At 42.5% G+C, this 27,316-nt stretch overlaps 2 protein-coding genes across 2 annotated transcripts in view; one reads left to right on the top strand and one right to left on the bottom strand.

Annotated features, from left to right (window-relative positions):
- The window catches only part of lgr6 (leucine-rich repeat containing G protein-coupled receptor 6), a 40,540-nt gene extending 19,659 nt beyond the window's left edge, over nucleotides 1-20,881 (top strand). Inside the window, exons 3-18 of the mRNA XM_003448273.5 lie at nucleotides 4,053-4,124; nucleotides 5,836-5,907; nucleotides 8,971-9,186; nucleotides 9,316-9,387; nucleotides 12,060-12,128; nucleotides 12,633-12,704; nucleotides 12,840-12,911; nucleotides 13,308-13,376; nucleotides 13,812-13,883; nucleotides 14,135-14,200; nucleotides 14,321-14,392; nucleotides 15,502-15,573; nucleotides 16,099-16,224; nucleotides 17,251-17,405; nucleotides 18,054-18,134; nucleotides 18,238-20,881. Coding sequence (XP_003448321.2) covers nucleotides 4,053-4,124; nucleotides 5,836-5,907; nucleotides 8,971-9,186; nucleotides 9,316-9,387; nucleotides 12,060-12,128; nucleotides 12,633-12,704; nucleotides 12,840-12,911; nucleotides 13,308-13,376; nucleotides 13,812-13,883; nucleotides 14,135-14,200; nucleotides 14,321-14,392; nucleotides 15,502-15,573; nucleotides 16,099-16,224; nucleotides 17,251-17,405; nucleotides 18,054-18,134; nucleotides 18,238-19,376 — 2,497 coding nt within the window. The 3' untranslated portion in view covers nucleotides 19,377-20,881. The remainder of the gene's footprint in view (nucleotides 1-4,052; nucleotides 4,125-5,835; nucleotides 5,908-8,970; nucleotides 9,187-9,315; nucleotides 9,388-12,059; nucleotides 12,129-12,632; nucleotides 12,705-12,839; nucleotides 12,912-13,307; nucleotides 13,377-13,811; nucleotides 13,884-14,134; nucleotides 14,201-14,320; nucleotides 14,393-15,501; nucleotides 15,574-16,098; nucleotides 16,225-17,250; nucleotides 17,406-18,053; nucleotides 18,135-18,237) is intronic.
- ube2t (ubiquitin-conjugating enzyme E2T (putative)) lies at nucleotides 20,582-24,509 on the bottom strand. Its single transcript, XM_003448202.5, has 7 exons — nucleotides 24,350-24,509; nucleotides 23,952-24,061; nucleotides 23,187-23,256; nucleotides 22,978-23,083; nucleotides 22,748-22,846; nucleotides 22,237-22,320; nucleotides 20,582-20,881 (listed from the first exon to the last, which is right to left on the bottom strand). Exons 2-7 carry the CDS (start codon nucleotides 24,058-24,060, stop codon nucleotides 20,765-20,767), a joined length of 585 nt encoding a protein of 194 aa, XP_003448250.1. The 5' UTR covers nucleotide 24,061; nucleotides 24,350-24,509; the 3' UTR covers nucleotides 20,582-20,764.
- Between the last annotated feature and the right edge of the window lie 2,807 nt (nucleotides 24,510-27,316).

Here is a 27,316-nt window from a genome sequence, read left to right as displayed (position 1 = left end):
CTCCCTCCCACTGAATTCATTTTCACAGTCCCCCCATCTTCACTTCACTTCACTGCAGGCCATTGCAGGCTGTGTAGTCTCTGCCTTTGACATTTTTTCTGCTCTCGCGTCACATTTTTACAAACTAAACACATTTGTTGATGGCAAGAGTTTCAACATTTATCCTGTGCTACACTACAGGAAGGTGAGGGTACAGATTATCTCTAAGAAGCATTTGAACACAAATTGTGTCATCCCACCTCTTATCTCTTTGCTCAGTTCTCACCTCTGTAGCTTCAAAGTGAAAAACAGCTCATCCCTTTGAACCTAAAATGAGGTGATCAAATTAACTCACAAAGGTAGCTAATCTTACCTTCCTTTGATTCACTGCACCATTAATATTGATAATAAGAAGTGAGCATAATCATCCCTCCCTCTAGCCCTTTCCCTGCCTCTAAGTCCTTATTTCCATGTCTCATTCAATTGATCTCAGATCCCTCTTATTAAGCCTTCATTCAGCACTTTGATCAGTGAATTTCCCTCTTAATTGAAACACAAAAACATGCACGCAACTGTCAGTCAGACGAAGCTTGAAGAGAGGCGACTGTGTGTCTGTGGATTAATGAGAGGGCAGCAATGCCCATGCTTGGATATAGACTCCAAAACTGGTTTCTCATCTACCTGCCATATCAAAGACATGCCAACTTTTTTAAAAGTTCTGCTCTAAAAAAAGCCATTTTCTCATGAAGCGGTAACTTGGAACTACCAGAGGACGGCTCGGAGTGCGACTGCCCTCGAAGATGTTTTTTTCTGAAAACCACATTTAGCAGGCGACAGCGCTCCCAGCCTATCATCATTATCAAAGTCCATCCCTGTTTGTAACTCCTGATCTCATATTTCACTCTGCTTTTGCCTTTAACTTCCTTCACAATCAGCCACTTGCGTCGCGTCTCCTACTCACCTTATCATTATCAGTAGTTATCTAACACCTCGTAATTATAGAGGTGAACTGACACCACTTCAAGTGGCCTGACAGGTGGAATAATCTGACTTCCCATCATTGCTGACTTTGCCTCTTTTGGCATACATCTTAACTTAATGTGCATGGAATATGGTGCTAGCTTGTCTTATCTTCTGACACTCTTAATTGCATTCAGTCATATTGGAGCCCTCTGACTCCAACTATCACATATGAGATATGAAATCCGAATGCAAGAGTAGAGAGGTGGTGAGTGGAGGCCAACGATGCCCTGCTTGTCTTTCTCTTGGCGATAAGATTGTCTGCTGATAGGCCAGGAATATGACATGGGGGAGGGTTAAGAGGTCAAAGCGTTGGCTGGCTTGATGTTCCAGGTGCACCACCCAGCCAAGACTATCTAATATAGACCAATTCAAGCTTTTCCTCTTAGTGTTGCCAGAATGGTTCATGTGTTACCCACAAACATGCAACCACATTCAAAGGCTGATGCTCCACGTGTCTGCATTTTACTCCCTCAGTTTCAGAGGTTAATGGCAGGTTAAGTGGTTGACCCCGATGTCAAGTCAAAGGTCATCTGCTCACATTTCTTTTGACGGGCCAAGGTTGTAAAACGTCATACATGCGTGTACTAAGCACTTATGTAAAACACCCACGCACAATTCGCCCTCTCGCTGATAAGACCTGTTTATCTCCTCTGTCTCCCCTTTCATCATCAACTCCTATCACCTACCCAGGTCCTGCTACCACTATGACTATCACTACCTGAGATAGTGTGCCAAAATATGATGCCGTCTTTGTTCCCGAGGTCTTTAATCTGTCGTCTTGTTTATTATTTTGAGGCAATAGAACGAGATGATACATAGAATAATCAGCAGTGGATGTGCTTCAGCGAATCCCTCTCTGATCGGCCCAAACAGGAGGGTGGTCTCACCTCTGTTACCAGCAACACCCTTCTCCACCGTATCGGCTACACCGGCTTCTGTTATGTTACCTATGAATCATTTTATAGTCGAGGTGGAATTTTTTATCTGTGCAGCACAGAGGCCAAGAACAATTGTAACAATCCTCAAATCAAATTAAAAGAAAGAAAAAAAAAAGAAGAAACAGTTGGAGCCATGGTTTGACATGAGCAAGGCGCCTTTCATTAGAAGGAGATTGATGTGGAACGACTAGGAGGCAAAGTGTGGAACATTCACTCAAACGTATGATCATTTACACACACATAAATACACACTCTGATTTAATGGAAACAGTTGGTCAGTGGCAATTGCCGATGTTCTGCTGATGTCTATCAGGAACGTCTGAGCATTTCTTTCCCTTTTCAGTATCCATCCTCGCCATCGACGTAATTATTCATTTGATAAATGACGTCGGCAAGAAAAACACGATTCTGCTTTATTGCTCTGTTGGCTACAGTTGGGCTGCAAATAGAGAATGGCTGCACAGGCAGTGGGAGGTGCACAAAATACCACTGCCCTAACTACAGTGTTTGTTTTCTAAAATGTTGAATTACTGGTATCCGTCATTTTCCACATTGAAAAATCACTTATTTTTCTTGCTGCTACAGCAAAGCCTTTTAATGCATACATATATAAATGAGTATATTATATATTGAAGACTAGCCAAAACAAGGCACTGAAGGCGTTTTTTGTTTCAGAAACTTAGATGCACCTCTGGAAATCGACCTAAAAATATCCCTGTTGACCAGATTGTGCAACTGCGGAAACTCAGAATGGTATTTATTGTCCCTGGAGAGACATTAAAATTCAATCAAGGGGAAACTGAACCAGTTTTTCTTGAAATTACAGATAAATATTGGGAGTGTCATTGAGTTGAATGCTCAAAAAAAATAACTGTCTGTCATACGTCTGTCATTTTTGGGAAATCTATATTGAGATTTCATGTGGCACTGTTTATGTCTGCGTGAATAAGTTTTGACTGTGGTTTGACTAAATGGCACCACAACAGCTTGGACAGTGATCAGTTCGCTTTGTGTTCTAGCGAGCCGATGTGTGTGTTTCTGTTGATAAATACGAGATCTGTAAAAGTTATAAACTGAGCCGAGTGTGAGATTTGGCAGGCATGGGTGGAGCTGTGTGGTTTGCCACTGCACAGTAATACAACAGAGACATGTTGACATGAGTGTCAGATGTCAGAGGGAGTTTGACGGTAGCCCTCGACCATTTACCATCTGGATGCTAGTGGCTTAGAAAGGCAGACAGCAAACTTTATCAATAATTTAGTATCCTGGCACTATTGGTACAACTTTTCCAGAAGCAGGCTGCTTAGCATTAAGCTGAAATGTTAGGCAAACATCACCTGTGTGAGGTGGAGGAGGGCTCCAATGAGTAACTTATAACTTCTTGTGTGTGTGTTTAATAAAAGTGGGTGGTCTTGAGTTGTGAAGACCAAATCTGTGTTTAAACTGCGCTTCCAGCTTGTGACCTTGAGAGTTATTCTGCTGGACTGAATGTTATTTATTTGGACATCTTATACACACACTCACAAATGACCATTAGGTGCTGTGTTTGATAAACAAACTGATTGGATTGCTTGTGTGAATGCGTGTGGTTTCTCTCCCCCGCTGTCCTCAAGGCCCCTTTAGAATAGGCCCGATTTACCCTCAAGGACATGGAAATTAGCGCACGCAATGTCTCGCTGCACACATGTGTTTGTGCGCACACATATAGTATACACCTTACTATACAAGCACGCACATAAACACACTCACATCCACACATATACTTATGTGGTGCACTTGTTGACCCAGTCTCATTCAATTCAGTCTTTACTCACTCATCGGAGCTCCCAGGATTGGTTAAGGTTTCAGGGTGTGCCTCGGGCCAATAGCAACCACACTGAAGGGAATAGAAAATTCTTATTTGCATACTGCCCCAACAATAACCCCAAAGCAGTCTGGGATGAAGTCACATCACAGCCTAATCCAAAAAGTATCGAATAAAGTGCGTAAATGAACGTTAAAAAAAACCCTTCTCTTGAGACTTGTAACTTTTTTTGTGTCTATGATTGTATGTCAATTTTTCGCTTTTATAATTTTGCTTACTGCTTTTTAAAATCCTTGTTTCTCTTTTAGGCGTATCTCAGGGAATCAGCTGAGGTATATCTCAGGCCTCGCCTTCCAAGGTCTACACAACCTCAAAGTTCTGTAAGTAACTTCCTCCACCCTCTCACCTATACCACAGCCGTGGTTTAATCCCCACCCCGAAACCGCCACTGTGGGTTTATCCCGCTCTATCCTTTGAAAGGGAACTTGCCCTACCTTGAATGAAACACACAGGCCATGCATCATTAACTGCAGTTAAATTTTATGAGATTGGGGGAGACATGCACTGCTTGCAGCACCTTTATTTCTGTGCTGTTTCACTTGCGAGGACACACACATACCCTTACAGGTGTATTGCAGGGACCTCCCAGTCACACCACCCACTGAGATTACAGAAAGTGACAAAAAATTTACCAAGAACTCCATTCAAAGCTGTTCTCTTAGCACCACATTTCTCAAACTGTGTTCATTGCCTTATGATCCATGGCCACCAACTGTTAGAGCTGCTGCGAAGTATTAAATCATAAAAAAGTGCAAAGCAGCCACAAAACCCAGAGTACCTTTTGACTTGTGAGCGCAGGATCTAATGAGTTGCAGCCATATTTCTAGTTAGCGCAGGACAAGGATTTTAAGGAGATTTTCATGAGCATTGGCAACCCCCTCAACTCCTTTTGGACCTTGGCTGAGAAAAGTTAGAGAGGCAATTCCACATAATATAAACTTAGCTAGCAAACTTGTGGTTTGTAATTTGAGGGAATCTAGAGAATTACCAGGCACACCAGTTGATCTTCTTTCACCTTGTGCTGTGAAACTCACTGAAACAGAACGAGCCAACCGCAATGAACGATAGTGGGAAATACACTATGTCATATACACTCGACACTACAACGCAAAAGGAAAACTTTGGAGGATCTCTTTGACCTCACGGTAACTGAACTATCCATTTAATTCCTTAACATAATGGTGAAGGTCTCCCTGTGTTAGACATGAAAATACTGCTGACCTTGTCTAGGTTAACCACAAGATCCCTGCTGACTCTCACAGGCACACCACACTCGCGGAGGTTGAACAGCAATTCTCCCCACTGGGAAATTCTTTGAAACAGGAAAATATATTAAAAAAACCCAGAAAAGTTATATAAATAAATGTGAAAAACTATGCTATTACATGCGCTATGTTTCATCCTTCATTTACAGCTAAATAAATAAACACACATGTGCAAGGAAATGTTTTCATTATACTCGGCACTAGTGGCATCAAATTTATGTCATACTTGCGGGGGAGAAAAAAAAGAAGCACTTCTCAACGGTAGAAATACGATATAAGATTACTATCACACAAGACACGAAGCATTCACAGAGACAGACTACCGTGGCACCTTGACCTCCTGGTGAAGGTGATTCTATGTGACACACTGGAGGCTTTATGAGCCTGTTTAAGTAGACTTGTCACAATAAAACTGAAGAAATAGTGTGAGATAGATAGAAAAAGCAAGGGAGGGTGAGTAAAGAGAGAGGTCTATTGTTTGCTCCCCACTTCCTCCCCATTTTTGCTCCAATCTTTTGAGAATGACATCAGCAGCCCACCCAGGGAGGTTCTCTTTCTCTTTTGCTCTACCCTTCATTCTCTGCTTCTCTTCAAGCTTTCACTGGCCCTTTCCTTCTTGTGTCAGATTTCCCTCACTATGAAATTTTTTTGTCCTGCCCGTTGCACTCTCACTCTCGCTCACTTATGTGCACACACATTTAGTACAAAAACTTCATCAAGTATAGACATGATACCTATAGCTGTGTAATATATGTGTGCCTTGCAGGATGCTACAGAACAACCAGCTGGAGAGACTTCCTGATGATGCTCCTTGGGACCTACCCAACCTCCTGTCCTTGTGAGTCTCCCTCTTATACATATACACATTGTACTCGTCTACTCATCCAGCAGTGAATGAAACATCCCCTGGCCACATACGCATCTCACTAATAACTGCAATGCAGGTATAGGAGCACTGCTGACAAATGACCATATCCAAATGCTGGCTGCAATAGTTGTGCGCTCAGTGCTGCTGTACTGCCTAATGGAAGAAGTCACAGCCTGATTGTGTCAGTGCAGTCCATGGTAGCATCTGGAAGCCATGAGGGAAACAGCAGACACTGCAGGCCAGGGAGAGCATCTCCAATGAGCTGTGAAACAACCCCATTTTCCATCAGTTCCCCCTCTCTTCCTCCTCTACTCCTACTCCCCTGTTCTTCTCCCACCACCCACACCGCTATCCCCCTGGCTAATGAGAGTGTTTGGTGGCCTAATTGTCTAATCTGCGGGGTCAGTGTATGTGTGTATCAGTGTGCATGCATGTGTGTGCATGTGTGGACCACCTCATCTGCAATTCCACACCGGTACCCCACTCTTCGAACATTGCCCTGCACATGTACTACACGTCTCCACTTTCCAAATTATTAATTCCTTGCAAATATCCATAAAGCCTTTTCCTTCATCGGAAAGACACACACACACATACACAAATACACACACCCAAATTGCTGGGGTTGTAACACAGGAGGGGCGTGCATGTGTAACTCCTCTACCACCTACAACGTTTCCCCTGTCTGGTATTAAGCAGGCCTGCACCCCTTCAGTACAGTCACCCAGCCAGCATGCACACCCACACACACCCACACACACTCACACATTTTGTTCTGGCAGACACATCAGTGCAGATTGCTCTTGTCTGAATTAACAAATTGCTGTCATGATGATGTCTGTGTGTCTTTTTGTCTATTTGTCTGCATGTGTACGAGAACAAGCGTGTGGTCTTCACAGATTTTTTTCTTTTAGCAGATAGAAATTGTCACAAGTAATGAAGAACACACATGCACACACACTCGCACACACACAGAGTACACAAACAGATCCAGTGTATAGAGACGCACCTTGTCATTACAGTAATGATAAGCTGAGCACAGAAAGATTACTGGAAAGGCTTTGGAGAGTGAAGCTTGTCGGCGCCTCTCACTGACATAAAACACACCAGGTAAAAAGAAAGAGTCAGCACATGGATTTCAAATTGGTATGAATGTATTAAAGGAGGCTTTCATCCAAAATAAATCATGACTTAATCTTAAACAGCAATTCTGTTCTCAGCAGCGAGATTGATTCAAGAAATTTGCCTCGCCACTTGGAACAGGATAATTACAGCACACAGTGTGAATGCTGTTGCTTAATTCGGTGCCATCATAAGCAGACAGATGTGTTTTGGGTCCTTACCAAAGGGTTAAGTAGTGTAGCCTTATCAACACTCGTGAGTTTCACAGGCAGATTTAAATCAGTGTAACCAGGTTTAGGACTACATGGCAGTAAAACAGCCCCCCTTCACCAAAGATCCTGGTTGTATAAAATTTTGGCCATCTGGAGAATTGAACAAGCAGAAGCAGTACCCCAGAGCTCCAGGATCATTTAAAGGATTTTTCTCTTTCTGTCTCTGCTTCGTACTCTGGTAATCATACGTCAGACTTTGATGTGATGGACAGGAAATAGTCTGCTTTATTAGCTTTTGTGGAACATTCCTGGTTCTGTCTGGACCTTCACCAGACCTGGCAGGTCCACTCAAAAGGACGAGTTATTATTTTACCCTGGAGAACAACCCAGAGAAAGCAGAAAGGCCTTCTGTAGCTTTCATCCTGTGATTTGGGTCAGGGACAAACAATGTCCACAGTTGCAGGATACAGGGTGCACAAGGGCAAATGTTTAGCGCTGCAAAAAGAAAAAAAAGAAATGTGCGCTCAAAACACATTCAGAAGTATTTACATATATGGTGGTAGGTGCCTCTGTGTGTGTGAGCATCTGCCAGTGTATACAGTTGCTCTCCTGATGGAAAATTCCCCCAGGCAGACAAGCCCAGAGTTCAGAGTTCAAGTTCAGATTTCACTTTGAAGATGCTTTTTGTTTGGTAAAACCTCCGAGGGGGCGAGGAGAACTGGAGCGCAGGAATCAAAGAACCTCGGCAGAAGATTGATAAGGAGGGGATGTTTGAAAGATGAACAAGAATTAAGGACTGAGATGCAAAAGGGATTCAAAGCAGCTGGGGAGTGCGTCAATGAAGATATAAGAAACAAAATGTGAGCGCGAGAGAGGCCGGAGGGAGGGAAAGGGAAATGAATGAATGAGTGAGTGTGAAGGGCCAAAGAAAGAAGAATAGCAGGAGGAAGTGGTCTCTCCTTGTCAGCTCCGCCCTGAGGGGATCATTCATCATGATCGGCAGTGTGTGCACGTGTGTGTGTGTGTGCGTAAATGTACACGGACGGCGTGTCCACACTCATGGCCTGTGGGTTCAGAGCACAGAGGGGAGAAGGGAACAAAGGTTTGTTAGGTTTTTTTTTTAGAGTTGAAAAGATGAAAGTGCACATGTGGCAGCGTGTGTGTGCGTGTGTGTCTGTCTGTGTGTTTGCTGTCATAAATTCATTGGCTGTAAGAAGTCGCATTTGCGTTTGATTGGTGGAAATTTCAGAGGCTGCAACAGCTAGACTAAACTGGGAAAAAAATAAAGAAGCTGAAAATGCTTCCTTCTGTCTTCTACCTTTTCCTGACACTCAGGGAGTGTCACAACAAAAAGAGCACAAATATAAAAGACTCACCACAATCATTTCCACATTTTTGCGACTGTCATTTTCTCATCTTACATTTCACACATGTCTGTGCTGGTGAAGCTTCACGTGGCTCATTTAGTATGGGAATAAATCATAATGGGAAACTTCTAAGAAGCTGCAGTAAAGATGAAAGAAGCAGAATAAAGGACGTGTAACTCTCATAATAACCTTCCTGTAAGCCAAACCGTTTCAGTGCCATGACACACAACCACTAATGCGCACAGAAGCGCAGATACGCATCCACATGAGCAAAAATACTGTACTCAGACTTGGTGATTATCTCGTTAAGCTCAGTTCCTCTCACCCTGCAGGCGTCTTGACGCGAACCTGTTGTCTGTGGTTCCGGCTGAGGCCTTTAGAGGTGTCCGCTCCCTTAGACACCTGTGGCTGGATGACAACTCCCTAACAGAGATCCCAGTGATGGCCCTTGACTCTCTGCCCTCCCTGCAGGCCATGACGCTGGCGCTCAACCGAATCACACACATCCCAGATTACGCATTTACCAACCTCTCCGCCCTTGTCGTACTGTAAGTTGCATCTCATTGTGCGTTATTTCTGCTCCGGTGAGCTGAAAGGAATGTTTCGACATACTGTGGAATTGTTTTTCATGAAATTAATTTCAAATTTTTTGAAAAATGTCTGTGTCCTTTTTCCAGGCATCTCCATAACAACCACATCAGGAGCATGGGCTCGAGATGTTTTGAAGGTTTAAACAGTCTGGAGACACTGTGAGTATCCAACATTCATGCATTCTCACTGAAACACACAGCCGTGCTCGCACACACACTGTTGGACAGTATTAAAAATAACAAAGAACGTTTTAACAGTCTGACACGCACGCACGCATGCACGCACACTGAAGGGAATGCATTTCTTTGGCCTAAATGAGCACCTCCTTGTTTCCAAAATCACCACTGCAGGCTTTTTGATTACAAAGCATCAGCAAGTATCAACATTCATTTGCTATAGTAGTGTTTACAGCAATCACATTGCCTTAGTATAACCCAAGATATTTGAAAAACTCCCTAAATATAACCTGAAGGAGGTAACACAACCAAAAGACTCACATTATGTGCCTCACTAAAGCCTTGATTGTTGTGTGTGAGTGTGTAGGTGTGCTTGTATGTGTGTAAAGCTGGTTGGTGTTACTTGGAACACCTGAAAAAAAAAAAATGGTGTTTTTACAAATCATATGAAACAAGTGCGCCAAAGAATAATGAAGTGTAGTGCTAAATTGTAAAGTCATAATAATGATTAATGTCCCGGTAATTTCATGAAGTGCCTGAACGTTTCTCAAAACCACAACCAACAAATGAGTGACAGGAATGTGAAGATAAAAAAGTCCTTTTTGATTACTTTAAAGCATCATCAGCGGTGTTTTGAATGAGCAGTTGCTAGCCAGAGTTAAGGTCAAGTAAAGACTGCAGGAGAGAGTTTTCGCGAGTACGTGCCGTAGCCTCAATTACTACCTCCTAACCACACACCAATATGGAAACCGCAGAAAACTGACACAGCTTTATGAAAGAGGTGGGGAGAGAAAAGAAATAGTGTCTCCTGCAAAATTCATGGTGGTCTGATGAAAACACTTTGTCTGGCATGCTGCTTAACAACCTGTTGAAGTGTTAAAAAAAAAAAAAAAGCACGGCTTTCTTTTTTTTATGAGTGTCTGGGCACATGCATGTGTGTGCGCACATAAGCGAGTACTGTCTGCCTGTGCAATAATACAGCTTTACGCTCAACTTGAAAGTCATTATCAGTTCTGGGAAATGTGAGGAAACACGGCGTAAGGCGGAGGAGGAATGGTTAAGGGGATGAAGGGAAACTGGAGATTGTGAAAAAGAGGGATGGAGCTCTCTGGACCAGAATAGTGCGTGTTAAAGTGTTTGGACTGTCAGTGGTGGGGGAGAGATAGATGACTCAGCGGGATAAGATGACAGGTGTCATTGACGTGGGGATTGCACTGGTATGATGGGTTAATCTCTCACAGCGGCTTTGCTTATGAGAAATACGAGAGACCATCTGTATCGCCGCCACCCTCCCCAACCCCTAGTGTGTATTATAAAATCATTACTACGAGGAGCCGTCCAGAGGCCTGCTGGAAAATGCAACAGCATATGCAAACAAGACAGAACAGACACCGGCAGACAAACATTTCACAACACTCGCTGGAAATACATACATATATCTCTCAAAGTTCTCATCAAAGGTATTTGGCTACTTGAATAGAATAAAAACAAATCCAGTTGAATAGGACTTTAGGATATCCTTTGATCTTGATGGCTGGAAATCTTCAAAGGAGGCTCTTAAGTGCACACATGCCCTGGCATACATTTTAATACACCAAAGTACATACTCGTATACATGCAGTCACATGTACACTACATTTTTCCCATGCACAGAAGGGCTCTAACGTGCATACTTGTGTAAAGAATGGAAATACAGTAAAAGCTTTTGTCTAGGAACTGTGTCAAGCGCAACTATGCTTATCTTTTTGAGTGTGAAAAACTGATGAGGCAAAACCCTGAATAATCAAGACAGAGCGGTAAAGGGTCAAGGGTCACACCCAAATCTAAAACTACACTTTGCCAATATTTGATACACTAATAGTCTGATATGCATCAAAGTGAAAGCACAGTTTTAAAGAATATAAAAATGCTTTGGGTAATTTAGGGATCTACTTCATCACATAGTTAGGCCATTACTCTACTCTCAATCTGACACATGCCGTGGAGATGGTGGAGAACTGAGATAAGGTCTGCAAACTTGTTTGTGAGATCAATTGCTGGAATGTTAGATAGTGGCCACATCTTTTTTCCATCTCACCAACACATTTTTCATACAGTACATCTTAGAATTAACGATAGAATTGGTTGAATTTTTTTACTCCCTAAGAAAGAGGTAATGGCGCTCAATTCAGTTCAGTTTTATCTACATAGTGCCAAATCACAATGAGAGTCACCTCAAGGTGCTTTATACTGTAGAAAAAAGAAAACCCCAACAATCTGACAACCCCTATGAGCAAACACTTGGTGACAGCAGGAAGGAAAAACTCCCTTTTAACAGGAAATACCAAGGAAGGGGTAGACTTCTTCCAAGAGTAGTTGGGGGTGAGAGGAAAGAGAAGAAAGCAGCGGAGTTTAGAGAGGAGTGAAGAAGAAACAGTGTGTTACGTGAAGCCCTGCCCACCACCAGTCTAAGGCTACTACATAACTAAAGGATAGTTCAGTGCACTGGCCCTAAAATCTTTTAACAGCGACACACACATATACTCAGACAAAATTTCTCACACACCTAAACATATAAGACCACATACAGTATGGATGGTTTCCATCATGACTGGGACTACATGTGTTAACATGCTGTTTTATAATGACTGTTTATCTTACTGGTTGTCTCACAGGGATTTAAACTACAATGATCTGCAGGAGTTCCCTGTGGCCATCAGGACACTGAGCAAACTTCAGGAACTGTGAGTACACACACACAGACACACACGCAAACACGAAAAACACACCTGCCCGACATGACTATCATGGTTGCGTTATCCCGAGTAATCCCGTTAAGTGATTTTAATGTGGCACTCGGATACAATCTCTCTCACCCCAAGCAGGTGCTGGCTACACACCCACGCAGCCGCTTGCCTGCACGTACACACAGGCGCACATGCACACACACAAGCTATGTTTTCCCTCCGCTTCAGCAGATGTTCTGCAGCGCGCCTATGTGTCACAGATACAGCGTATGTGTGCGTGTTTACATCTCATGTATCCAAAAATGCTTTTCAGCTGTGCAATGGCAGGTGCAAGATGAGAACATATGACTTACTTCTCAATCGCAAACACACTCTGTCCCTCCTCCAAACACAAACATACACACACAGACACCAAAATAAATAATAATAATGATTATTAAAATAATCAGAAACATATTTACATAGAACTTGACTAATATTGTCTTTTTTTTATATTTGCAGCGGCTTCCATAACAACAATATCAAAGCCATCCCTGAGAGGGCTTTTGTGGGAAACCCTCAACTCCAAACCATGTGAGCTTTAATGCTGCTATCTGCACATATTAGATAAAAGCACAACTGAAATTTCATCACCATCATGCCATTTACAAAAACAAATTATTCTCCGGGGCTTGACGTGATTGTGTTTTTCCTCTCTTTTTGTTGCAGTCATTTCTATGAAAACCCCATCCAGTTTGTGGGGAAATCCGCTTTCCAGTTCTTACCTAAGCTGCACACACTGTAAGTATGCGGTCAGTAGGAACCTTTCCAGTGAGTTAGCCCAAACACTGTGTAAATCATCTTCTGTCCTTTGCAGTGAGGGTTGAGTGGACATGTGTAATGGCCTACTGAATGATGTTGTGTTAGCGTATTGCTGTGCTGTGTGCTGATGTGGTAAGAGAGAGTGTGTTGTAAGAACATGTTGAATGGTGTGACTTATGATGTCTAGTGAGACAGCCAAAGCAGCCTGTGTTGATGTTGGAGAAAAAGTTTGATGGATGAAATGAGCTGTTAGACAAGGTCTGTGTACACGCGCGAGTGTGTGTGTGTGTGTGTGTAAGTGAAAAAAAAAAGGGGGAGTGAGAGAAACAAAGAAAAAGACAGTCGTCTGACACTTTTTTCCTTGTTTGACTGTAGCTCCCTTAACGGGGCAACCCAGATTCGAGAGTTTCCCGATCTGAAAGGAACCACCAGCCTGGAAATTTTGTGAGTCTTTGTACCCTTTGCACCTACCCGTCCCTCCCACCCACACAGACACACACAAACACTCACCACTACCACCACAAACCCACAATATATAATTTCACTGAGCAAGCATTTAAAATGTACAGTAAAAAAAATTGTTAAAACACGTTGATGTTCAAAATTACAATTCAGAATCCACATACAAGAGAGACAAAGAGCCAAGAAAGATAAGACCGGGCAGGAAAGAAACTGAAGGAAATAGATGGAAATGTGTGTGTTTAGACTTTAGGGGAAGCAGGGAAGAGTAGGCAGTTATGTCAGCCATTGACAGGTTTGGCGAACCTACACAGCTGCCTGTCTCACCAAGTTACACTCGCTGGACTGGAGGATCCTTTCGCTTGCTTGCACTTCAACAATGATCAGAAGATCCTCTTCTTTTTTTTTCTTCCCCTATAGAACGCTGACTCGGGCTGGTCTCTCAGCTCTCCCTCTGGATCTGTGTGAGCAGCTGCCTCGCCTCAGAGTGCTGTGAGTAGATACACACCAAGGGGAAAAGTTAGAGGTACAAAATCTGATACACACAACTCAATTGCGGATACTTGTACCCCCCCCCCCTTCAAAAAAAAAGCATGAACTCGCACAATCACATCTCTGTGAAATCCAGTCAATATAGAAAATTATTGTCCTGCCGTGTTGCCTTCCTCACAGAGCTGACCATAATTTCCCACACCATAAATCCACAGCTGGTCACTGTGTACTGTGTTTGTGTACTATTGCAGGGAGCTTTCTTACAACCAGATAGAGGATCTGCCCAGCTTTTACCACTGCTCTGCACTGCAAGAGATGTGAGTTTTTCGACCCCCGAGACAGTCACACACTTACTGTATCAAAGGCAGCAGTTTTCTCAGTTTACCTCTGCACATAGTGCTTTGGTTACATATAATCCTATATCATTTTCCTAACAGAGGGTTGCAGCATAATCAAATCAGAAGGATCGAGTCAAGCACCTTCCAGCAGCTCGCCTCTCTAAGAGCACTGTGAGTCAACCTTTACTTTGTTTTAGTCACAAGTTGCACGTGATATATTTTGAAATTTGTGGTTTTTATAAATAGCCACAACCTTCGGGTAAGGATAGTAAACTGAAAAATATGAAGACTGGTGACAAATCAAAGGAGAGAAAAACAAAAAATGATGCAACAAAGCATAGTCCCTCATTATGCTCGTGATGATGGTGCTCAGGAGCACTATCTAAAGGGCCCACGTCAGTCCAAAATCTCTTATTTTGTTTGAGATATGGTTACCATGAACATGATACATATCATTTTCATAATACTCTAACTGCTCAGTGACCTTTTGTACCCCAGAGACATGGGCATTAGTAAAGATTACAACCTTCAAGATAGAATGATTTCATCACATATCTCCCAGGACAACTGTGTTAATGTCCTGTGCCCATTCCCAAAACGTGGACCCAAATAGAAACACCATATTATAGAGACATGGTTGTATCCTGAACTGAAATCTTTGGGAGAATTCTGCAACAGCAAAGATTGTTGTAGATGTATAACTTCCAGCTGGCAAAGTCTGCAAAACATATATATAAATTATATACATAGTACCAGAAAAATTTCCCTCTGGCATTTCTATATAGCTGCTGAGATGCAAGACTTGCTTCTAGGACTCCAAAACCATCCCAGCAAATGCCCTGAACACTGCAACAGAGTCACCAGATGTCCTCGCTATGAGTGTTGGAGTTTTAGGTTGTTCTTTTAATTTGTCACCCATCTGTATATGTTATTAATAACCGGATAGCAGGAGATGACAAAACAATGAAAACAAAACTAAAATTCATGTACCATTGAGGTTTTTTCTTGTGAAATAACACATAGTTTGAACTTTGTTTCTCTAATCATGTTTAACTGAAACAATATGTAGAAGCCAAATCATCTGTGCTATAATGAGGTTTCACAACATGACACAAAGACTCTCATGCCAAAAGGAAGGAAATCATTGGTTGTTGGATTAAACAAGACTGTAGAATTATGACCTATTACTGACATCTAGTGGTGATACACAGCATTGCCAAGTGTGCGCAGTCATTCCAGGCACTTTGACATAATTTTGATTCTTTTTTCGCTGTTGTCAGTGATCTGAGCTGGAATATGATCGAGAGTATCCACCCTGATGCCTTTGCTTCGCTTCACTCCTTGGTTAAATTGTGAGTAAACTCCCTAAGACTCCTCTACCTTTTATCTTGTTCTCCCCTCTTTCTGAGAAAAGCATAAAGAATATATGCATCTCAATTAAACCTGGGCAGTTTATGAGAGTCTTGCACTTACACAAACACTCCATACTTGGCTGCGTGCTCCACCGAAAACCTGTGTACTTTTGGCAGAGTTTGCAGCGAACATTAAAATCCATTTATTGTTTGAAAAAAAAAAATCTCTGCATGGCAAGAAGCCTCAGCTCAAGTCATGCCAATATAAAATTACTTCATTGTGTGAAGACTGGTTGAAGTTTGCCTGGCTAAACAAGCAGATAATACATCTGACAGAAAGTATTATCTGGAGTCAATCTGATAGAGAGTCCTGTCTACACAGTTTAATGAATCTATGAGACAAGGACATTTTATCAAGGACATCCTGCAGCAGTATCTGAAATAAAAACACATTTTACAAACATTAACTTGGCTTGATTTGACATGCACATTTCTTATTTCACTGTCCTTCTATTTTTCCCCTAGGGACCTGACTGAAAACCGTCTCAGCTCAATACCCGTTGTAGGTTTGAGCGCTCTGACCCATCTCAAGCTGAGGGGGAACACAGAATTATATGAGGCCTTCAGTCCTGATAACTTTCCCCATATGAGGTAAACACTCAATTGAGAATCATTGAGTGCTTTCTTTAATTGTGTGATCTTCCTTCAACTGAAACTTGTACTTTGCTTTGTCCAAAAAAAAAGAAAAGAAAAAAAGATCGCATCCCAGGTGTGTATCCTGTGGCTGTGAGGAAAACGCATCCCTTCCCAACCCTTAAATTATCCTTCCTCTCGCAATTTTCTATTAATATCGTGAATTTACCGAAAGCTGTCAACTCTGACAACTGACTAATTACAGTGTATCCCTGCAAGCCATTCCTGAGCCGAACTTAAACAATGATGGAGTATTTGTTAGCAGCAAGTTAAATCTTGTAACAAAGATCCCTGAAGGCCTGGAAAGGTGCGATGAAGTAAAAAATGAAGAGGAACTTTTAAAGAGATTGGAGATGGCAGCAGATCAAAGCTCTGTGTTAGTAACACTGTAGAACATTGCACAAAACAGAACTTCTGGCAGAGAAACATTTTAAAAGCACTAAAGGTAAAATAAATGGTTTTTTTTGCAGACATCTACACCAAAGTCAGCAGATCTGGACATCAGCAAAATAAATGAATAATTAAACGCTTCACCTGCATTTTCCCCAAAGATGGACTGCTATCATTATTAAAAATTCAGTTATGCTTTCATACACTGAAGCTTTGTTTTGTCTGTTGTTACCATCCCCTCTGTTTACAAAGGCTACGTGTGTCCAGTATAATGCAAAAACACCCAGTCCCTCTACAATATAGTTTGAGAATATATCCTACAAAATTACAGTCTTTAATACCACCATCTACAGTCAAACTGATTACACACCAATCAAAATGTGGTTTGATGTAAATACAAGCAACCTAACAGCAGCAGGAACAAAAGCACTTGAAGCTGCTTTGAAACAGTTTTAAATTGTATCTAAAAGAAACGTAGATAAAGCTCACATTGAAAGAAACATCAGCCAGGACTTGCAGTTTTGTTGCCACCTTATTATGCTCCTGTTTTTCTTCTGGTTTATTTTCAACACTACTCTCATTTGATTGGTACAGGGTGATAGAGATGCCTTATGCCTACCAATGCTGTGTGTACGGCTCCTGTGATAGCTACAAGCCAGCCGGTCAGTGGGACTCAGAACAGAGCAGCACCAATGAAGACCTGCACAAGAGGACTGTAGCCATGTACCCCATCCACACCGACACTCACTGTAAGACAACACACGCCTACGGTATCTGTGAAAACATACACACAGTATGTCAAAAGACTTGTAACATATCAGATGGGAATCTGACAACCAAGTGTCTATACTGGGCCATTAAGGACGTGTCAGATCCTCACTGAAACCACAGTGACCTGGCACCTAAAAACACACCAACACATGCTAACCCCTCCATTCCTTCATTCCTGTGGTCAGCATAAAATATAAACACAAATAAACCAAAATGAAGGTGAAATTAAACCCATTAAATCTGCATGATTAAAGCAGAAAATCAACAATTGCTGGGTGTATTCAAAAAAAATAACAAAAACAAGAGATGATTAAACCAAGACTTATCACTGATTAAAATTTATTTACCTTTAATTGCTAGAGAAACATGCCAAGAAAATCAAATTCATCCAAGCACCAGTAATCTTCTAGAAGCATCTATTTTTCGTCTGTGGAAAAGAATGTTATATCATTACAACCCCCTGCAGCTAGTGTCACGCATAATCTGCATGGGATATACGGTGTATAAACACTTTCAGAATAAGCTCTCAATATACTTAACACATGGACCTTGTGGAGGTTTGACCAAAAAGGTTGTACTGAAATTCTGAATTCTGGCCCTAAAAAAAAAAAAATGTTTCCTTTCAGATGACCCAGATTTGGAGGAGTTCCAGCTGGAAATAGAGGAATCCAAACTACAGGCCAGCGTCCAGTGCACACCGACACCTGGTAATGCAAATGAATGCAAAGCAGTTTTATTGTAGGGTATGATGCAAGTAAGCCATAAGTCCAGCGTTTTTAGCTAATGAGTTGCTGTTTTGTGCTATTGCAGGTCCTTTCCGTCCCTGTGACTCTCTGTTGGGCAGCTGGCTAGTTCGCGTTGGCCTGTGGTGCATCTCCCTGGTGTCTCTGCTGGGGAACTCCATCCTGCTTCTGTCTCTCTTTGGCTCATCGGGCTACCTGTCACCACTTCGCTTTACCGTGGCTTGCATGGGGGCTTCAAATCTACTGACTGGTGTGTGTATGTGCACCCTGGCCCTTGTGGATGCTCTCACGCTGGGAGAATTTGGTCACCACGGAGCCCGCTGGGAGGGGGGTCCTGGTTGTCAGGCGACAGGATGGGTCTGGGTGTTTGCATCTGAGGCCAGTGTGTTGCTGTTAACTCTTGCAGCAGTTCAGTGTGGTGTGAGCGTGACGTGTGCGCGCACCTATGGGAAGTCCCCATCCCTCGTGAGTGTACGCACCTGTGCACTGTTCTGCCTCGTTCTCTCCATCACGCTTGCTTCTCTCCCACTGGCAGGAGTCGGGGAGTATGGGTCCTCACCTTTCTGCCTTCCCTCGCCCCTGCCACCCCCATCTTCTCGACTGCCGTCCTCCCTGGGCTTTCCCTTGGCCCTCATTATGATGAACACCCTGTGCTTGCTTATAGTAACAGGTTCACACATCCGCCTTTACTGGGAGTTACTCAGAGGAGAGTGTGAGGGCTTGTGGGACTGCGCTATGGTCAAACATGTTGCCTGGCTAATATTCACCAATGGTCTTCTCTATGTACCAGTAGCTTTCCTCTCCCTTTGTTCCCTTCTTGGTCTCCTTTCCCTGGGGGAGGAAGTACTAAAATCAGTCCTCCTGCTTCTCCAGCCCTTGCCAGCCTGCCTCAACCCTCTCCTCTTCCTTCTTTTCACGAGAGACCACTCTCAGCTGTTTTTCTGGCCACGCCCCAAAGCACGTGCACAGCTCCGTCGGGACCGCACCTTGGACTCGTTGGTTTCCGTGGACACAGAAAAGAGCTCCTGCTCCGATTCCTCAACACAGGTGTCACTCACTGATGCCACGTACAGTGGAGGATCTTCTCTCCAACCCCGGCAGGATCCAATCAGATTTTCCCACTGCTCCTCCACATCCTCTGTGCCTCTCATCCCTTGCCAAATACCCCCTCCCACTGCCAGAGATAGAGAAAGGGTGGCAGAGTGAGAGAGAGAGAGAGGGTGAGTGACTGGTGATTTCTGGAAAGTTTGGATCAAGATGTCTAACACACTGCCATGTCTGTCACCCTCAAAGTCTTACCCATGAGCCTCCAAGCTAGCTGTCTGAAAAGCTAGGACACCATATGAATATTCAAGGACCATCTTCTCACCGCAGAAAGACCGCCTCTGGGTTCACAGTCTTCAAGCTCCTCAGAACATTCAACACTGAAACTGTTACTACAGAGACTACAGAGTACAGAGAAGCTGACGAGAAAACAAAGAGCCTCTGAAAGTGGAGAGCGGGACTAAAAGGTCCTTTCACAGAAAAGACTATTCAAGGAAATGACATTACTTTTTATATAAAGGACAATTTCAGACACATTTCAGTGGACTGAGTCATGGGGAATAGTTCAAATCCACATGGAAAATTTGCATTGGACAAATCAGTGATTTCGCCTGTGGGGAATTTAGGTAGCACCAATAGAGCTTTGTTTATACTGAAAATGTTTATACTGAAAACTGATGAAAAATCCAACTTAGAAGATGCAGGTTGTTTGGTTCTTTTATAGGTGGAGCCATTTTTTTTAAATACAAATTCTATCCTATTGCTAAGGTCTGTTTAAAAAAAAGGAACTCATCACACACACACGCACAGCCAGTGTAAGCTAACAGTTTTCTTCCACAGATGTCATTGTCATATTGTACTATGCAACTGTATAATACAAAGGTTGTTGTAAAAATGCTACTCTTTATATGGCAGCAAAGTGCCACAGGAAATGGGCCGCACATATATTTTCATATGGTTTACATGGTTTGATCTCAAGAAAAGCAACTCTATCCAACAGGAGGCAAGCAGTCATAGAGACTGAATGGGATGTAGGTATTTTTCTTACAGACTTTAGAGTAGGCTAGCATTATGTACATACAATATAACTACCTCTGAACTAGCATGGTATTGACTCACTACAGCCTTATGATGTTTGTCTCCCCTTTTTATAAACAGCAATTATATAATTTTATATTATAAGAAATAAATCCTTAGCTTGTAAAAACAAATGTACTATTTAGGATGTACATACTTTGTATACAACTGGTTAAGCATATTTTTGAATAAAATTATCATCTTCATACTACACACACTCCAAGTATGCGCTTATGTTACAAATCTGAGACGCCTCCAAACTACACAAGAAGTCCAGGCACTCTCTGAAATACATTAATAAAATAAAAGTTTAATATCACAACACAAGCACGCACATTATACATACAGCAATCCACATTTTTATACATTAACATACATTTAAAAACAGGAAGACAAGTATTACATCTTTGTATAAAATTAATACCACAGTTCTAACAAGGTGTCAGTTTTATCAGGCATGAGTGAGGTGGAAACTACACACAGGTTCTCTTTGCTGGATCTTCTGCTTCCTGCTGTACACTGTGCGCTTCTCTCTTTCGGGTTGATGCTTTCTGATCAGGAGTATTTTCTTTGTTGCCATCCACAACACCCTGGGGGGAAAAAATGCATTTAAAAAAAACAAAACAAAACCCCTACTCCTCCTAAACCAGAAAATCATCGAGTCAGTTAAACTTCTGGGGTACTGATCTGGTAAGGTAAGTAGCAGAGGGGGTTGTTAATTAAATTATATACAGGTGCACTACAAGGGCAAATGTAGTGCACCCTCATGACATGATGTTGTCTCAGTTTTTTCCACCAGTTTTGCATTTGGCTGGGGTCAGTGTCACTACTGGTAGCATGAGTAATATCTAGACACCACCAGAGGTTGCACGGCTAGTTACAGATTTCCCCCCCCCCATTGAGACCCGATTTGTTTTCAGTGTTCCTTTAGTTTTTCTGAGCAGTGCAGATATACATGATGCACTCCATTGTACTATAGTTACAGTAGGGAAAACAGTGGCTGGACACTGTATCACGACCAAAATTTTTGCAACCATGTGCAATGACCTTGCAGTCTCATTGCCTCCAATTTGAACGCTTCGAAGAAGCCGTCTCTGAAGCAACCTTTTGCTGCCATCCTCAAAGCCGTGAAAAAAAAGGGGACGAAATTGATCCCCTTCCATTTTGCAGCTGAATGAAGGCAAGCTGGTAATTACATGCAAAATGTTTGTCATAATTAAGTAGTAAGATTAGTAGCAAAATTCCAAATCTCTTGCCACCTGTTGCCATAAATTCAGAAGTTCCTCCACAAAGAGACATGATTGCTGCAGGACAGCAATCTAACCGCAAAATGCCATAGGTGCTTGGCAACTTTGCTTTTATATAGTAAAAATTGCCAGTTCAGTTGCTCTGACTGACTAACTAATTTAAATCAGCTGTCACATGCTAGCAATCTCTCTGTGTTTATAGATTAGAGAGCAAATATTTGCAAAACCTTGCCAATCTTTCTGGGAGTGATTACAGTCAATCTGAATTGTTTGGACAAGTTGCTTCCCTCTAGGCGATCTGTGCAGTCACCTTACAATTGAGGAGGTATGTCCAGAGGTTGAGCATGCAACACCCTCAACCTTCAATCACAGAATGCAAAAAAAATTCAGTGCAATCACACAAGGAGGTTATTTTCACTTTAATGCGACTGCAGAAAAACAAGTTATATTTACTTGGCATATAATATTCTATTGCAGGAGCACAGCACAACCTTGTGGGTCAAATAAAACAGTACACACAACTAACACATTAACAGTGTTGTGGAGCAAGTGACAGGAATCATGTGACTAAGAATAGAGCAGCAGTCGGAGCGTAATTATATTAAATGATTAATTATTCTATTCTATTCTATTCTATTCTATTCTTAAAAAGAAAATCTAAACCGCACATAAATCACAGAAAGTCCTTAGTAACTTACAGAATTCTTCTGGATGGCATGTTCTTGTGTCCACTTCCTGGCCTTCTCCATAAACAGGTGTTTGTTGTATTTGAATTCCGATGACTAAATTACGGGAAAAATAGATAAATAAAAGTGCATATAAAGTTGGGTTATACAATCATTCACTGTACTACAACTGAACACAGCTGCTCTCTAACCCAACAGGTTTTAGGTTAAAGGGGTTTTTGACTTGCATCTAAACAAGTCATTTTGGCATTTACCACACTCATGGACTTGCCTTTAATTACTTAGGATACCTTTTATTTCCAGGGATGAATTTGAATCAATTAAAAACTGAACTACGTATTTTAGTCAAGACAATGTCTTTAAAACTGTTTTTGTTTTTGAATTTTTAAATAAAGAGCTACTGTTACATGATGATATAGGTAACTCACAGTTTTTTAAAAAATAAAATAAAACCACCACAGACAGATTGTGTATGACAGATAGTTTGATATATAGGATGGACAACAGACTATGTGTGACTCACTATATCAGCCATCAGTGGGTCGTCTGGATTTGGCTCTGCCATGAGTAGCTGTATGGAAGTGAGGACTGTGGAGATGTTTAGAGATGGCTTCCAGGCACCCTGAAAAAAAATCAAATAAATATAAAGACAACACTACATCTAAAATGTATAAAATGCAACATATATCCTTGTGTCCACCATGTAATGGTGTTGAAATAAAGAGTTTTTATGTACTGGAAATCTCTTATAACCTTTGGTGGCAGTTTAAGAGCATCATGGCAGATCCGTCCTGAATTGTCAATGTTTGGATGGTAGATTGGAGTCAAGAATCGTATTTTGGGAGGCTCAAATGGGTACCTAAGAGAGAAAAAAAAAAGCATGTCAGTCCTGCTAGAGTGGAGTGAGAACATGTAACTGGTAGATAGAAACCCATCAATGTTAAAGCTCAAAGAAGAAGTACCTCTCTGGAATCTTGACCTCCAAGGAGAACACTCCACCATCATAAGGAGTTCCTGATCCACCCAATATCTCTGGAACATAAAAGGGGTTAAACATATGGTCATGTACTTGAAATATTTTATTGACAGGATCCACTGAAAAATGGATGCTATGTCAGAGTGATTTTAATCAGGTGAAATATTCTGAGTATATAGTATAGGAAAATGTATCTTGACAATTTGTTAGGTACACCTGTTCAACTGTCTGATAATCAGCTAATCACGAGGCATCAACTCAGTGCATTATGGCATATAGACATGCTCATAGCAACCTGCTGAAGTTCAAACTGAGCATCAGAATCGGAAGGAAAGCCGATTTAAGTGACTTTGGTAGTCAGAGTCTTTCAGGATCTGCTGATCTACTGAGATTTTGCACATAACCATCTCTAGAATTCACAGAGAAATGTCCAAAATGAAAAATATCCAGTGACCAGGAGGAGATCTCTGGGTCAAAATGCCCCACTGATTTCAGAGGTCAGAGGAAAATGGCTACGCTGGTTTGAGCTGATAGGAAGGAAACAATCCAAAAGAGCCTTGATGAACGCATAACGCATCAAATTTAGAAGCAGACGGGCCACAGGAGCAGAGACCTAACTGGGTACCGCCGCTGTTAAAGATTACGATAGTTCTGAAGGCAACAAAGAGGTCCAACTTGGTACTAACAATGCACATAAGAAAGTGTCTGGTAAGTATATCTTTAGTCGTTTCAGTGACACAGTAGTACATACGTGCCCGGAGGTCGTCTATCTGATCTTCGGTCTGCCAGCATGTTATCCCAGGGGGTGGCTCGGTGCTTAGCATTTGAAGTTCACGCTTCAAACGAGAAGCCCTCTGCATTCTGAAAAACAGGCAGCTGGCTAATTAGCGTTACACTTAAATGCCTCGGATTCGTGGGTCAGTCTCCACACACGCTTGTAAATATTTAATCTTAAACGTAGAACATTTATTGTCAAACCGCTCAATGAGACAGTGGTTTGTTTTTGATGTTAGCTGCCTTCTTGTGACAGTCTTGTGATGCTGAGCTAACGCCTTTGCTTACTAATGTGAAGGCCGAAAAATAAACACCTTCTTCGTCAAAAAGTCTAATAACAATTTGTCAGGTGAACAGCAACTCTCGTTTCCTTACTTTTTATCAGCTGTCCACTTGATAATCGCTGTCTATCTTAATCGAAATTTCAGCTTCACAGCTCTCGGTGAAGAAGTGTCGTCGGCTCTGTTTTGGATTTCCCTCTCCTTACGTAAGCACCGCCCGCGCGCCGTTCTTCTTCTTCTGTTGAATTTATTCAGATGAATTACCGCCACCGTCTGGTCCCGAGTATGAGCTACCAGGAGGCTACTTCTGCGTACAAATAACACAGCACCATTTTTATTTTTAATTTAACAGTGTTACATTGATCATCCTGCAATCCAGTGGCCTCTCTGCTTGCCCCTCGAAACACTGGGCAACTAACCATTCATGTGTATGTGTGAAATATGATTCTTAGAGGATACTAAAATCACTTTTCATTTACAGCCTTACAAAAAGGAACAAGAAGAATCTCCGGGTGACTCTCTGGTCTCTAGTCAGTATTTATTTTTAAGGTAATAATTGTGTATTTTCAATAAATTAATTTAGTTTTCTTTGTTCTTTTTAAATGTACTTTAAGAGGTTTCAAAAAATGCATGACAAATATAATTTGATTATACAAATATTGTCTAGGAGTAGGTAATGGATAATAGGTACTGATTTGTAAACAAATGGATTTGAAAGACTTGAGCATATGATCTAATATTGCACTACAATTTACACTACTATATATCTAACTAACAAAGCAGTTCATCATTTTTTTCTTGACAACACTTTCTTTAAAGATATAGCCATTTTTGGTCAACTTGAATGAAAAGAAGACACACGTGAAATGTAAAAGTGAGATCAGAGATCAAATGTGAAATTATATTTGGAAGCAAACTATAATGTGATACTTACCCCATATAACAGTATCATTTCCTAAATGTTGTCAGTACAAAAAAAAATGTAGTAGAATTTATTTTATTGAAGTTTGACCTTATTTAACCTCGAAGAAGAGGACAGAGGTCCAAAGTAACGTGATATTTATAATCTCCATATATAATTAAATGCCTGTATGTCTATATGACAGTAAGAAACATAGATGTAGTTTGATATAACATTATCACTTGGACCTTCAGATCAATCTATTGACCCTGAAGGAAAGGTCACAGGTCAGTTATGATATTTTAAAATCTTTAAAGTTATAATGCTTTTTGTGGATTTTAAGCCAATAAATCATTAAGTTGACGGATGTAAAGTAAATGTTAATGGATTGTTAACACGACCCCACTTGGAGGTGACACCATGATTTTTGTTTTGTTTTGACAGCAGAAGCACTATAAGACTTTGGTATCATCTTGTGTGTTGTATTCTTTCTAATCCTTTTATTCCTCCATCCATCCATCTTCATCCGCTTTATCCGAGGCCGGGTCGCGGGGGCAGCAGCCTAAGCAGAGAAGCCCAGACCTCCCTCTCCTCAGCCACCTCCTCCAGCTTATCCGGGGGAACACCAAAGCGTTCCCAGGCCAGCCGAGAGATATAATCTCTCCAGCGTGTCCTGGGTCTGCCCCGGGGCCTCCTCCCGGTGGGACATGCCCGGAACACCTCACCCAGGAGGCGCCCAGGAGGCATCCTTGTCAGATGCCCGAATCACCTCAACTGGCTCCTTTCGATGTGGAGGAGCAGCGGCTCTACTCTGAGCCCCTCCCGGATGGCCAAACTTCTCACCCTATCTCTAAGGGAGAGGCCAGCCACCCTTTGGAGGAAGCTCATTTCTGCCGCTTGTATCCGCGATCTCATTCTTTCGGTCACTACCCACAGCTCGTGGCCATAGGTGAGGGTAGGGACGTAGATCGACCGGTAAATTGAGAGCTTCGCTTTTACACTCAGCTCCCTCTTCACCACGACGGACCGGTGCAGCGTCCGCATCACTGCAGCCACAGCACCAATCAGTCTGTCGATCTCCGGCTCCCTTCTCCCATCACTCGCGAACAAGACCCCGAGATACTTGAACTCCTCCACTTGGGGCAGGAACTCATCCCCGACCTGGAGTGGGCACTCCACCCTTTTCCGGCTGAGAACCATGGCCTCAGATTTGGAGGTGCTGATCCTCATTCCCGCTGCTTCACACTCGGCTGCGAACCGTTCCAGTGCGAGCTGGAGGCCTTCACCTGATGAAGCCAACAGAACCACATCATCCGCAAAAAGCAGAGATGAGATTCTGAGGCCACCGAAGCGAAATCCCTCCGCCACTTGGCTGCGCCTAGAAATCCTGTCCATAAAAATTATGAACAGAACCGGTGACAAAGGGCAGCCCTGGCGGAGCCCATCACCCACCGGGAACGAGTCCGACTTATTGCCGCCAATGCGAACCAAACTCTTGCAACGGTTGTATAGAGATCGAATGGCCCGTAGCAATGGGCCAGACACCCCATACTCCGGCAACACCTCCCACAGGACACCCGGAGGGACACGGTCGAATGCCTTCTCCAAGTCCACAAAACACATGTAGACTGGTTGGGCAAACTCCCATGCACCCTCAAGTATCCTTGAGAGGATAAAGAGCTGGTCCAGTGTTCCGCGACCAGGACGAAAACCGCATTGTTCCTCCTGTATCCGAGGTTCGACTAGCGGATGAACTCTCCTTTCCAGCACCCTGGCATAGACTTTCCCAGGGAGGCTGAGGAGTGTGATCCCCCTGCAGTTGGAACACACCCTCTGGTCTCCCTTCTTAAAGATGGGGACCACCACCCCGGTCTGCCAATCCAGGGGTACTGCCCCTGATCTCCACGCAACATTGTAGAGGTGTGTCAACCAGGACAGCCCTACAACGTCCAGAGCCTTCAGGAACTCGGGGCGGACCTCATCAACACCAGGGGCTCTGCCACCAAGGAGTTGTTTAACTGCCTCAGTGACCTCGCCCCTGGAAATTGGCGGGTCATTCCCCTCATCCCCAGACTCTGCTTCCTCCTCAGAAGACGTGTCAGTGGGATTAAGGAGGTCCTCGAAGTATTCCTTCCACCGCCTGACAATTTTCTCAGTCGA

This window comes from Oreochromis niloticus, linkage group LG20 (genome assembly GCF_001858045.2).
Source record: "Oreochromis niloticus isolate F11D_XX linkage group LG20, O_niloticus_UMD_NMBU, whole genome shotgun sequence".
NCBI lineage: Eukaryota > Metazoa > Chordata > Actinopteri > Cichliformes > Cichlidae > Oreochromis > Oreochromis niloticus.
This window is presented reverse-complemented; position numbering and strand designations above follow the sequence as displayed.

What these genes read in the sequence shown, in the direction of transcription:
- ube2t (XM_003448202.5), bottom strand. Translation starts at nt 24,060, where the DNA reads ATGCAGAGGGCTTCTCGTTTGAAGCGTGAACTTCAAATGCTAAGCACC. An exon ending in ACCCACTGATGGCTGATATA is followed by an intron (nt 22,321 to 22,747) that starts GTGAGTCACACA and finishes CCCGTAATTTAG; the next exon opens with TCATCGGAATTCAAATACAA. An exon ending in ATGCCATCCAGAAGAATTCT is followed by an intron (nt 20,882 to 22,236) that starts GTAAGTTACTAA and finishes TTTTCCCCCCAG; the next exon opens with GGTGTTGTGGATGGCAACAA.